General features: G+C 42.9%; 1 protein-coding gene across 2 annotated transcripts; it reads right to left on the bottom strand.

Annotated features, from left to right (window-relative positions):
* Positions 1 to 346: 346 nt before the first annotated feature.
* On the bottom strand, positions 347 to 13,369 carry C10H5orf24 (chromosome 10 C5orf24 homolog). 2 transcript variants are annotated; one of them, XM_034066894.1, is made up of 3 exons: positions 13,270 to 13,369; positions 4,568 to 4,997; positions 347 to 2,754 (listed from the first exon to the last, which is right to left on the bottom strand). In XM_034066894.1, exons 2-3 carry the CDS (start codon positions 4,992 to 4,994, stop codon positions 2,714 to 2,716), a joined length of 468 nt encoding a protein of 155 aa, XP_033922785.1. In that variant the 5' UTR covers positions 4,995 to 4,997; positions 13,270 to 13,369; the 3' UTR covers positions 347 to 2,713. The 2 variants fall into 2 exon arrangements, with proteins under 2 accessions (XP_033922785.1, XP_033922784.1); XM_034066893.1 differs by having other exon boundaries at positions 347 to 4,997.
* Positions 13,370 to 13,571: the final 202 nt, after the last annotated feature.

Below are 13,571 nucleotides of genomic sequence, written 5' to 3'. Positions count from 1 at the left end.
AGGGAGGGCTTATTTAACTGAAACGTCAATTTAATTCTATTTATCCAATCACCCAACACAGTGACCTCCCAACTCTCAACAATCCTGCGTGCATTCTGAAGTCCACACAGGCACAAACACAGTCCATCAGTGTCAGTTACACTTCGAGAGGCAGCAGACAAACCCTAACCCTAATCTAAGGGTTTGAGGTGAAACATGGACAAGGTACCCCAAAACACTTCAGTGCCACTTAAGAGTTACTTGTCTCTGACTGAGATGTCAGGAGAACAATCACATCTCCATATCCAAGAGGCATCTTCATACAGGATTTAAATGGTATTGAAAAGAAAACACAGGGAAAAAACTGTTAGGTTTTAAAGTATTAACTTTATTAATAAATATACATCCATATGATGATGTAAATACAGATCATGAACACTACTCCATTCCCATACACATAATTGCACACGAGTAGCTCAAGTTCATGGACATAAAAACATACACAGTATCTAATCAGGCTTTTTACAGCAGAGGATGGGGTGCCAATACTAGTTATTTGATTACTGCTTCCCCCAAAGTAAACCTGTGGAAAAGCAAATGATGAAAGATTAAAGTATCAGAAAGTGGTTCAAATTTTAGAATACAAGTGTTTCTATTTGGGAAGGGGAAAAAAAAATCACAAGGAGAAAGGTCTAATCTCTACTAACGTCATAAATATATTTAAGCAGTGTTAAAATATATGCATTAAAATAGAGAAGAATAAACTTTTTTTGTGGTCAGAAATGAAGTCTGCAGTTTAAAGTATTTATGATTGTTATCAGCTGTTTTAACTGTCAGCTCTTAAGTGTGAAACATTATTATACATGTAACAAAGACAGCAGAGTCACAGCTAATGAAACCATCAGACAAATGACTTCACATTGCTCTGCCTTTTAAAGCTCTTCAAACGTGGGGGAGGGAGTTCAATTCTCATCTCAATTACTCAGTGTATTGTAGTTCCAAGTAATTCTTTTCACAGACACATTGCTTTTCACTGACAAGGCTTGGGTTTGTCCTGACTGAACTCGAGGATCTTTCATTCAGAACAGAGATCTTTAATGGCTCTTCATACATAGAATGGTTTGGGTTGGAAATGACTTTAAGATTGTTCCAACCCCCCTTTCGATTCATTTCAACTAAATCCAAGATACAAGAACACTGCTTCAATGACAAAGCTAACTGCTGACTTTAAAGATACTATCTTTGCTATCAGTCAGCACTTCTGATGGTGTCTCATTTTTCTTCTGCCAAAATACCGTGCGAGCATCTTAAATATGTCCAGTGCAAGACTTTATAGTAGCAAAATTATTTGGTTTTAAAGTTTAAGTAAATTTAATCAGAAACTGAATAGTAGTTACTATATATTAAACAGTGAACTTGTATAGCATCATGAAGGAATAATAGCAAGCTAATATATTTCATTGATGTATAAATAAGACATTAAAAACTTGATAATTAAAAGGAATTCTCAAAACCCAAACTTGACATGGAGATCTTCTGAACAGTGTTAACACACAACAGTGATCCTAGCTTACCAATAGCTGAATTATGAGAGATAATATAAAATAAGCAATTTAACCTTACAAATAATGTTTTCATCCTATGGGGGGAAAAGGCCAGTTTTCCCATTGGTACTAATAAAGTTTAGGTATTAACATGCTGTTTCAGTGTTTCTCATGGAAAAAAAAGTGTTGAAAAAAGCACAATGTATTCTGCAGATTATACATAGGAAAAGCAGAAACATTTGAAAATTCCATTTCTGGTTCACTTTGAACCTCTGTAACTTCATTCTCCTTCTCCTCGCTGCATGGCACCAGGAAGTTATAGCCAGGTAGAAAATCAACTGGAATTTGGAAATGCCCAGCAGTGCCCTTTTGGGTCTCCTGGCTAAATCCAGAGTGCCAAGGAGCCCATTACAGGCTCTCTGAACACTTTTCAATTTTATGCTCATCATTCTACGATTGACAACATTAATTGCTTTTTACTGGGATTATATTCCACCTGATGCAATTAATAAACACTGTAATGAACAGGAATTGCTTAGCTGATTTCATCATTTCATCAGCATACTCAAATACAGAATTCATTATACTAGCAGAACAGCAATACATCGGCGTTATCTCCTGACACACAGCACAGCACCATTGAGGAGATGCACGAGTGAGAAACAAACAGGAGCAACAGGATCAACAGGAGGAGGTAAGAAGTGGAGTTTCTCCAAGGTACAGTGGTGACATGCAACGTGCTCCTTGCCAGTGAGGTGGGACGCTCCTGCGTTACTACATTCAGCTGAAGACGAACTGCTTTCCCAGCTGAGCTCAGCAAAGAACATAGAGCAGCAGTCTTTTGGGGAAAAATCATCTGATTAAAACCAGCCAATACAACACAGATCCTGAGGGTTAACTCATGTTAGCATTTTGCGTGTGTCAGATGTTACAGCATTCTAAGAAAGACTGCTAAGTTTCAGACTTGGAGTTTGGTGAGGAACAGAACGTATAACTGGATTTCATAGCTTCAGCATGAAGAAACTCTACCTTTTAGTAGCAGTTTAGCTGCCATTAGTTCCTCTATCGCCTAAGGAGCCATCCAGTACAGTTGAGGTTCATTGTCTTAGTTGCCAGTGCATACACAGTTCCCCCAAAACAATTCAACACACCTATTGTAAAGTACAGCATAAAGTCCAGCTCAATATGTGTTAGGCATCACTGGAACACCTGAAGGCTTGCTGCTTTTTTCCTGACAAAAAAGGTATGAAACATGACATCTGTTTTGTAAGTTGTCATCACTGTAAGCAAGAGGTCTCATCAAAATGACAGCAGGCCAGAACAGCATTTATGTTAACAAAAAATATCAGCATCATTCAGCACAGGCTCAATTCACCCAAACTTTTATGCTCCCCCAAATCTGCAATGTCTTTATATATATTCCCCCTCCCTAGGTATTTTAAGCTACAAATAATAGTGTATTATATATGGAAACAAATGTAAACTTTCTTCCTGATGGAAGAAAGAAAAGGAAAGCTTTAATTCCAATAAAATAAATGTAGCACAAACTAGCTGCAACATTGAGGAGTGATTTTCTGATGTTTAGATGAAAGTATTTTACACACACACACATACACACACACTCACACTTAAAAATCAAACACACCCAGTTGATAAATTGAACATTTCTTTTGGATGGAGGGAAAGGTTTAGTTTGAGACAAAAAAGGTTATTTATAGCTAACCGAGAACAACTTTTTTCAGCTTGAATGCATAGATGGATTACTTTCTAACTGGGGTCTAGCAGTGCAATAAACTGCATCCTGTTTGCATCAGCTATAGAGTTTGCTTTTATAAATCATGAAAATGGTGTCCTTTGGTAGATATATAAGCTTCCATAACTTAAACAGAAGTGACAAACAACAAAATAACTATGTTTCCAGGAATATCTGGCAAAATGAAGTCTGAAAACTTGGCAACAGTGTCTATTTAAAAACACTTTTGTCAGTGTTTGTATTTGTAAACATTATAGGTTAATACTTTAAAAGCTATTAAACTGTCGCCACCTAAGCACAGATTTTAAAGGCAAAACCCAGTGTAAATAGCTATTTACAGATTTAAGAACATACTGTTTAATATTTAATAATACCAAGTGTGTAACTAGAATGAACAGTACTTAATGCCTTAGAAAATACTTCAGTTTTCAAAGGATTATCTGTGTTTTGGTATAGGTACTATTAGGCATTTCAAAACGACACAGCAGGATCCTGTACCAGCAGAACTAAAGGAACAGCTATCACCTAAAGGCAAATAAGCTTGTATTAATAAGGCTCTGTGAAGCTGTAATGTCCTGTACAAATCCTCAGTTTCCTACAGCTCCAAAACCAAAAGCCACCTGAACTAAGCACTTTAAAAACAGGTTGGGGTTTTGTTTAAGTTTTTTAAGTGTCTATTTGAGGTCTGTAGAAGCTCCTGCACAAGTGAAAAATGCAGGTTGCTGCTTTCTTCATCAGGTTTTCTTATCAAGTAAGAACTCATCTGGCTGAGTTCCCTGTTGTGGGATAGGCCACATCATGACCCAAGAGCCAGCTAATTCTGTCCTACTTACTTCACTTATTTAATGCAGAACCACACAACTAGATTTTCCAGAAATTAGATGTAAAACTAGGGACACGACATCACTTAAGTATCGACACCAAGTCATAATGCATCACTTCAGACTTTCTTAGAAATGATCATTTAAAACCCCCTTTAAGCCAGTGCCTTCTCAACATTACTTTTAGTTACTGAATTGCACCCGCAGGCTATGGCATTAACTGAATAAAAATAAAAGCTAGAAACTCAGGCAAACACTACAACCAAATGCAAGAAACATGCCAAAATTCAGAGTAAAGCGGATTAGTAAGGAGTCCCTAATTCCCTCCTTTCATTCATTAGGCTGTTTGATTTTGCTGCTAGTCTCCCCAGCAGCATGTACTCCTCTGTTATGCACCATAGGATAAGGAAAAGCTGCACTGCCACAAGTGTAACTTAGATTTGCAAGCCGTGATAGAGCTTTAATGCTACCTGGAGGTCTGCCTGGGCTGACTTTGTATCCTGCTGCTTTAGTTGTACCCAAGGGTCTGCCTGGACTTGTCTTAAATCCAGCTGCTTTGGTGGTCCCGAGGGGTCGCCCTGTGCTGGTTCGGTACCCTGCTGATTTTGTGGTCCCTGATGGCCTTCCACGTTTCCCAGATCGGTTGAGGTTTTTCTTTTTCTTTAGTTCATCTTTTGTCTCTATATTCCTGCCACTTGTGGTCTGCAAGTGCGACTCGTTCAACGCATCTTGTCTCTGGCATGCAATGGGTTTGTGGCTCACTGCGTGGGTGTATTTACTTTGCTGTGTGGCATACAAGTCAAACTGATCGGCAGATCTCACATTGTCTTCATTAAGGCAAGAACTCTTGCCGGTCCCACAGAAAGCTGGATTACTGCTGGCAACAGGGTGCATCATTTTCTACCGAAAAATAAGAGAGACAAATAGATATCAGTATGTAACAATACTGCAAAGTTCCACAAGTGAGAATCTTTCAAAAGCTACCTCTAGTTCTTAAAATTAGTCTGAACACTTTGTCTATTTGTAGTAAACAGTATTGATGTCAGTAAATTACCTTTGAAAGAGTTTTATTAAGCTTTCACTTGAGGTTTTGCATATACATATTATATATATTGATTTATATAACCTTTACATATAGTTACAAAAGACAATTTAAACCACATATTACTCAGACAGATAAAGAAGTAGTATGTTAAGGAAGTGGACAAGAGCATTTCACCAAGAGATACAATATCCAGTCACATACTATGGTTTTAAAACGTTTCTAACTGAATCTCATCTAAATTCTAACCATTCTATTTGTAAGAATAACCTATCACCTGTGAGCCAAGGAAAAGTATGGTGGCATTGTCCTGATTATGTATACAAAGGCTTCTAAAGACTTTTTTTTTTTTACAGCAGATTACTAAAACACTGATCAGTTTTGTCATTTCTTGTCACAACTGATACGAAAGAAAGAAACAGGTAAGGCATTCAGCAAAGACTATGGTGTCACAGTTGGACAGCTGAGGGATAAAATAAATCTATTATGAAGTACAAGATGCTGAACTGCAGAAATGCCACTGCTGTCCTAGTTAGAAGGGCAGGTACAAACTGCTGGTAATGCCAGCTCCAAGGTAACAACACAAAACTGACTTGACCTGTGCTCTGCTTACAGAGGTTTATTTGTTTCAACAAGAATCCAAGCCCTGTCTTCAGGAGAGCAGAAGGGTGACTCTCACCATGTTACCACAGGTTAACCCCAGTTCCAATGGATGAAGTGACGTCCAGCTGCTAGAAACCATGAACCATCACCGTCATGGTTACAAGCAACTGAGGGTGCTGAGGCGCTGGCACAGGGTGCCCAGAGAAGCTGTGGCTGCCCCATCCCTGGCAGTGTTCAAGGCCAGGTTGGACACAGGGGCTTGGAGCAAGCTGCTGTAGTTGAAGATGTCCCTGCCTATGATTCTATGATTCTAAGTAAATTGGTTCTGCTTATGTCCATCATATCAAATCCTTGCAGCACATGTACTGCGGCAGAATCACAACAATTAACAATATTACTGGTATTCTAGAACATTTTAGTATTAATGCTTCTGAATGCCAACTGCACAGATCAGATTTCTTAACAGCGGCAATACTGTATGAAGCCAGCAAAGCACTCAAGGAACAACATGGCAATATTTTCACCCATTCAACTATACTGGTTCTACAAGTTAAGTAAGCTGCAAATACTCAGTTTAAGATAATATTCAGCCATGCTACAGAGAAGATGAAGCCAATCAATATCTGGCACATCAGAGTATTTCTGCACCCTATAGTCATGCTGAGGGTACCAAATACTTCTTCCTGTGATAAATTTCTCTAGTAGACAAGGTCTGGAAGATTTATTGCATTTTCCATGCAGTGGCTCTGGAATATCACCTAGAGCAACCCAATTTAAACTCTGCCACTGATTACTGAATGTATTTGGCAGTTATGAATGTCTCTTCCCAGCCAGAAAGTAGACAGCAGAGACAGTCTATTTACCCAGGAATAAATCCCCGTGCCCTTTTCTTCTGATTACAATGGATACATTCCCTGCTGTAACACCCAATTTACCTTGGCTTGTCAAACGCTCATTACAGTGTATGCATTACTCCTGGGCAAATACATGAATATGGTTTGATGTCAAATAGTAAAATTATGATGGTCATATAGTTTAAATATTAGATGGTTCTAGCAGAGGTTATACAAATGCTACAATTCTGGTGTGATGCATGGGGTACAGTGGAACAAACATGAAACCACACTTAACTGGAAGCCTTGACTAGCAAACGGAACAGCTAAGAATAATCAGCAGGCCTGTGCTTAACAAAGCACAAAGGAAGTAAGCTACAGGTCAGGAGACCAGAAAGACTTTTCTGTGTAGCACAAAAAAGGAAACGTAAGATTTTGTACAATTAGCAGTCAAAAAAACGTTACCTTCCTTTAACCCCACTAAAATAAGGCCCACAAAAATAGCTGAGATTTTTGAGGATGCATAACTGCAAACATGCCAGTTCTGATAATGTGCTTCTGCTGCCGAGAGAGTAAGCCCAGCAGCTCTGAAAGGTTATTCATCTATTTGCTAATACACTGGAGGACACTTGGAGCACTTACCAGCATTCTTGTCTGAGTACTCCCTTTAAACACTGGCTTCAGCCCCAAAAAGCTGCTCGGAGCTCGACTGCCACAAAGAAGGATCAGTTCAGCTGCCTGGTATCCGGGGAACACACCAGAGCAGGGAAAAAGCACTGAATTATGTGGGGGCCCCTGGCATTTCTCAGGAGACTGAGCACTACTCAGACTCATTCCTGCCTATGTTATATTATTATTCTCCATTTTTTTTTTTCCTCAACCCAGGGGGATTTTTCCTACAGACCCCATCCATCTTTTCCTGGGGAAAACCATCGCAGGTACTCCTAGACAGTGAATATACCCTGCTGTAACAGCCAAACATTAGAGCCTCATCACCAGTTGCATGTGTTTTGTGTCTACTGTAATATCCCTGAGAGTTCTAACTTTACATACAAAACCTGACTGATGTTTGTTTACCTTCCATCTGGCCACAGCCAGCATCACTGCAACTGATGAAAGAAGAAAGACAAACAAATCAGTAACTGTTTAAAATTTCTTACAAGAAGAAGTATAAAACCCCCACCATCCTGGTGGAAAACTGCCAATGAGCTTTTTCTGTTCTGCTTCCCTCCTCACCTTGCACCAGTTTTCATCAAACCATGAACATTTCAAGTAGGAGCTGAGGTTTGTTTTCTGTGGGTTTTGATTTATCCTAGAACCTCAGACTCTCTCAGCCTGTCCCTCTTGTGCTGTTGTCCCAGAGCTGGACGCAGGACTACAGGCGGAAGTCTCCCCAGAGCACAGTAGAGGGGCAGAATCCCCTCCCTCGACCTGCTGCTCATGCTCTGGGGATGCAGATCAGCACACGTCTTGGCTTTCCAGGCTGGAAGTGCACTCAGCTGGGTCATGAGGAGCTTGAGGACTTTTTTTCTTTAAGTTTTAAAAAGGAAATCTGTAATTGAGCTTAATTCCCCTAACATGGACATCTCCAGCATAATTTTACTTCATTCACATTACAGCAGGGAATAAAAGAATGTAATGAGTCCGTCTGTAGAGTGGAAGCAGGTTTCTTGGCAAGGAGATACACAGGATAAATCAGAATTGGTACAAAATGCAAAGCTATGCCAATTTAAAAATAACACTAGCTAAACTGTATAGCTAAACACACACATGCTTGTGTACAAGCCGCCTTAAACAAAACCAGCCACAAAAGTTTCCAGCAAAATAGAACTTACTTGGTTTAAACTTGTAAAAGATATTTGTAAGAGTTTACTTAAATCAGTTTTTAAACTGATTCAACTGACTGGTTGAATGTCTCTGTGTAAACAAACGGTTAAGATGAGGCCTTGAGGTAACATTTAGCTGCATTTCAAACAGGTTTTTACTGGGAACTGGCTGTAGAGGATTTTCTGTATGGATCCTTTTTCCTCTGGTATTTTATTTCTATACAAATGCTGAGGAAGGGAGAACTGGATAAGCTAGCTTTGTGAAAAGAGAGGCAGCATTAGAGCTTTGGGTGTAACAAAGCACAGAAGCTTCACTGCTGCTAGAGATGAAGAAACAAACAGGTCAATCCATCCATCCAAGACCCGCAAAGCTTTGCTGCAGGGGCATTTGTGGACATGGTGACGAGCCCTGCTTTTAAAGCACAGCTGCACTGCAAAGTTAACCTGCTGCAGCACTAGCGAAGTGAGTCAGGTTTTGTTTTACTCAGATGACAACCAGGCCTACTGATCGGTCAATACACAATGTATGAGGTTGCTCTTGAGGGTTTTTTTGTACTTCACAGTCAAGCTTGGTAGGGTTTGCTTTCTTCTGCAAGGAGATGAAACAGAAGGCATATTATAGGCAATACAGATGCACCAAGAAACTTAAGTAATTCCAACTAATTCCAGTAATACTACAGGTTTTGGATGGGCAGAGTGCATCCTTGTAGCCCTAAACACAGGTTAACATACCACACAGTTCTAGCTCACAGCTACTAAAGCTTGTGTTATGGTATGGTCCATCTCTCTCTAAGCTTGAAACTCTGCAGAAACCCCCTGTTCATGTCTTGTACACTATAAAATATTTTAAGATCAAAGCTACACAAATCACTTGTCATAAAAATACTCTCCATCAAGCAAAATACTCAGTTCCCACATAAGCAGCAGGCTACTGCTGTGCTCTCACCCACCCCAACCTGCTTGCTCGAGCTACAACGTGCTCAACCCCACAACAGCCCTGACTTGATAATGCTTCTGATGTTAAAAAACCCTTAATCAGAGCAAAACTGAACAAATATGGAAATACATCTATATTACAGCTCTCCAAATTATTAATATCAGGAAAAGTACACTCCTATTGCCAACTGGGCCAATTTTGCTTTCAATGAGTGTTTGTGCATAAAACCCCACTCATTTTCTGAAGGCTTGCTCCACCAAGTCCGCAGTACTTTCAACAGAATCGAAGGAGCTGTAGGAGGCCGCAGCAGCACATTTTCATCATCATCCAACACACAGAAAGCAATGACATACTACCTAAACCACAAGCAGCTACAAGTATTATTTCTGCACTAGTACTCTGCATGTCACTTCTACCAAGTAATGCGGCTGGAGCGGAGCACAGGAGCAGCTCTGTTCAGAACGCAGCTGCATAAAGAACGCTCTGTGCCACGTGCCACACGCAGGGGCTGCATGCCCTGGAGAATACCAAAGGGCTCTTTTACTTTGCATAGACGAGAGTTTAAACAGCAGCAGGAGCAGGGATATTTTCCCTTTCAAGACTGCAGCAGAGATATGGTATCAGTTCTGCTCTTCCCTCTTAGGGATAGAGGGTGTAAGAAACAGTTTCATCACTCAGTTAAAAGAATTAATTGTATCAGTTTAAATGTTCTTCAAGTGTCCCTTTCACTGTCAGCTTCTTTTCTACACCTTAACTCTTTAGATAAAGTAAGGCCTTCCCCAAGTCTTAAAAACTTGTAACTGCTCATTTTCACAATGTTGCACCTTACCATGTGTATTCCCATAAATGTAAATATTTTAAAAACATCAAGTATGAAATGGTATCAGTGGCCCAACATGCACTCTAACACCTGACCCTGCATTTGGAACCTGATCTGCTTCTGAAGCTGGATAACCCCTTTCACCAAACCATGGTTATGAAGCACTTTTGACAGCTGATTGCATGATTTTCATTTGACACTAGGTAAAATACATTAAAACCAGCCAAAAAAACACACACAACGATTTCTTTACAGCAGTGACTCACTAGAGCTAGCACATGACAACATGAGACTGCAAACTAAACAGACAACATGATTTTGAAAAGTTTCTTTCTCAGTTATTCTTAGTGCAAAAAAAAGGACTAAGAAATTAAGAGTTCCCCAAGCAACACAAGAACTTACAAGTACAGTCCTTCCCTGTGACCCAGGGTCACTTTCTTATATGACTGAAGTTAGAGTTATTTGGAGACGATATACCCACCCCTTCAAATTCCTCTTTTCCCAAGATGTGCCAGGCACAAGGGAGCCTTGCCTCCCAATGGGGCTGTGATTCCTGGTCCTTACCAGAGAGGCGTAATCTGGCTGCATCTCTGTGTCTCTCTTTTGACTCAGACACCCTTGGAGAAACACAGCTCTCCAATGCCTAACCACCAGCTTTGTATTAAAGACAAAGATCAGTGCTGCTCCCACAAAGATTAGATGTTGTCAGGCACCAGGTAGGCTAAGTGTCAAGTAAACTGTGAGCTTTTTGGCATCGTTCATTATTTGATTGAAAAACCAGGCAAACAAGTAATTGTTAGGCTTTCTGACCTTAAAAACCAAATAAGTCATATCTAAGGGCAGAGTTTCATTAGATGCTAACATCAGCAAGAACATTAGCTGACTTCTTCCCACCCCAAAGTTAAGATCATATGTGATGAGAAACAGGACACTTGAAAGGGTTAAGACAGCTTCACAAAAATTAAGATCACATCAATGGTTTAATTAAGTGCACACCTCCAGTTACACTGACACAACTGACAGGTTGGTTTCATAATCAATAGAAACCACTCTGAATCTGTATTTTTTTTTTCTGAAGAGGACAATCTTGCCCTTTCCTCTTCTCCCATGTTCCTACTCCTTGTGCCAACAGTATTGTGTAAGAGCAGGACAAACCAACACGAGGGCTCTGGCCCAGGTGAAAACCAATCCAGCAGGAAAGCAAAAGGACCAGTTGACTGGCAGTGAGGCAAGAGAGGAACAGAAACAAATTTCCATTGGAAGCACAGAGACAGATTGAGCTCCCAGGTCAGCTTAAGCCATGTTCCCCACTGGCTGCCACTGATCCACTCCCCCTTGGTGCCAGTTACTTAAAAAAGCTAACCAGACTTCACAAAGCTGACTTTGACAACTTAATGGACTTAGAAGACTTAAATGAGGTATGACAAGCCCCAAACACAGCACAGGGAATGGAAGGTAGGGAAAAATCCCACAGCTGGGGACAGGGCAGCACAGAATGAAGGCAGCCATCAGGCCAGACAGACTAGCTTAGAGGAGTGAGGCTGTGAAACTACACCCAGATTATACTGCAGCTCTCTCATTACCAAACTTCAAGTCAATCTGCATATGCATATGAATGATGGAGCAGGTAGAGATCTTTATAAAGAGAGGACTGTCAGTGTTTGTGAATTGTCCATTCACCTCAAGGAGCTATTCCCAGCTAAACAGGAGCAGACCACAACAACAGCTTTGAGGAGCTGGAGATGCTTGTTCATCTCAGTGGGTGTTCTCGCCCACCCGCTCCTCTCCCCAGGGAACAGACCTGATGCAGCCTGGAACAATAGCTCGGAGAGATACAAGGTGCTCATTCATCTCAGTGGGTGTTCTCACCTATCCTCTCCTCCTTCCTTAGCCTCTTTCCACAAAAGGATTTGGGAGCTTAAGAGATGGATCAAACATCTGCCTGACATGCGCTTCCACAGGGCTTAGTGCAAAAGGCTCCAGGCACCTTTCAGCACACCCAAACACCACCACTGCAGCGCCCTTATGTGAGAATGGAGAAAGGCAAAGTTCTGAATCTGTTCAACAACGGTCAATGGACAAACACACGGGGCTTTTTTGTTTAAGGCTGCATCTAAAACCTGGAGGATACAGACAGAGATTACAAAGAGCAACTGAGATATCTGAAATAGAAATAAACCATAATTTCAGAACTGTATTAACCAAGTGTTACTCCAACTCTTTCACTGCACAAAAATAAACACATGGATCAACGTAACTATCACTTTTTTCCAGGGAGAAATGCGCACGAAGTAAAGGTGCAACTACCCACTAATTAATTACCCCAGAAGAACTATGCACAAATAAGGGTGTAGTAAACTCTCAGTAACTACATGCAAGCATATACACCACTTAGAGGCATTACTCTGGAACGCAAACACAGAAGGAACAGACCGGCGGGTATCCACACACCCTGACACACAGGTGAATGAAGGCACTACTTAACTATAGCAAGGTAATACACTGCGGACTGTATTCATGCCTTACAATCGCACACGCTAATGGGAACACACTCCAAGTACAAGCACTGCACACGCACCATCGCCACCACGAGAGCCGGGGGTGCCGGGGGGAATTAGCAACAATCACCGAGCACGACGAGGCCCCGCTGGGGAGTAGAGGGAGGCCCCGGCTCCACCTGCGGAGGCCAAGGGCCAGCTGAGGGGACAAAGGGGCGGCACAGCCCCACCACCGCTGCGGTGGGTCACCGGGGGCTCGCCTCCCGTGTCACCTGCCTTGTGCGGGCACCAGGAAACAGGCCCCGGCCCAAAGTCCCGCTCTGGCGCAGGGCACGGCCCGGGTCCCTCCCGCCGGGCTGGGGACAGAGGGACGGGGCGGCGATGGCGCAGCTCCACTCCAGAGGGGCGCGCAGGCCGGCCCCCCCCCGTATGGAGATCGAAGGATCCCCTCAGCGGCGGGGCCGGACGCGGCCGGCGGCGGAGGGGAAGGGAACGGAATGGAGCGAACCCTCTCCGCTCCCCTCCCCCGCCGGCAGCGTCTCCATCTTGCCCGGCCACCGCCTCCCACCCCGCGGAGAAGGGTTCGGGGGACGCGGGCCCGGCCTGCACCTACCTGAGGGGACCGGGGCGGCCTGCGGCGCGGCGGCGGGCGGGCGGGAGCGAGCGGCCGCCTCCCCCACACCCCGCCGGGCAGCTGCAGGGAGCGGCGCTGCGGCGGGCGCGGGCGGGAGGGAGGGAGGGCTGGGCGCGCTCCCGAGCGGGGCCGCGCCGCGGGGCCGCGCGGGGAGCGTGCGCGGGGCGGGGCCGGCGGGGCGCTCCTCCCGCCTCTGAGGCGCTCACCGTGAGGGATGCGCCGCCATTTTGTCCTAGCGGGAGGGAAGGTGGTGGCGGGTGGCCGGCTGAGGTGCGAGGCGA

The sequence above is a fragment of the Melopsittacus undulatus genome, chromosome 10, assembly GCF_012275295.1.
Source record: "Melopsittacus undulatus isolate bMelUnd1 chromosome 10, bMelUnd1.mat.Z, whole genome shotgun sequence".
Lineage (NCBI taxonomy): Eukaryota > Metazoa > Chordata > Aves > Psittaciformes > Psittaculidae > Melopsittacus > Melopsittacus undulatus.
Note: the sequence above shows the minus strand (reverse complement) of the source record. Positions and strands in the feature narration are given on the sequence as shown.

What these genes read in the sequence shown, in the direction of transcription:
- C10H5orf24 (XM_034066893.1), bottom strand. Translation starts at nt 4,994, where the DNA reads ATGATGCACCCTGTTGCCAGCAGTAATCCAGCTTTCTGTGGGACCGGC.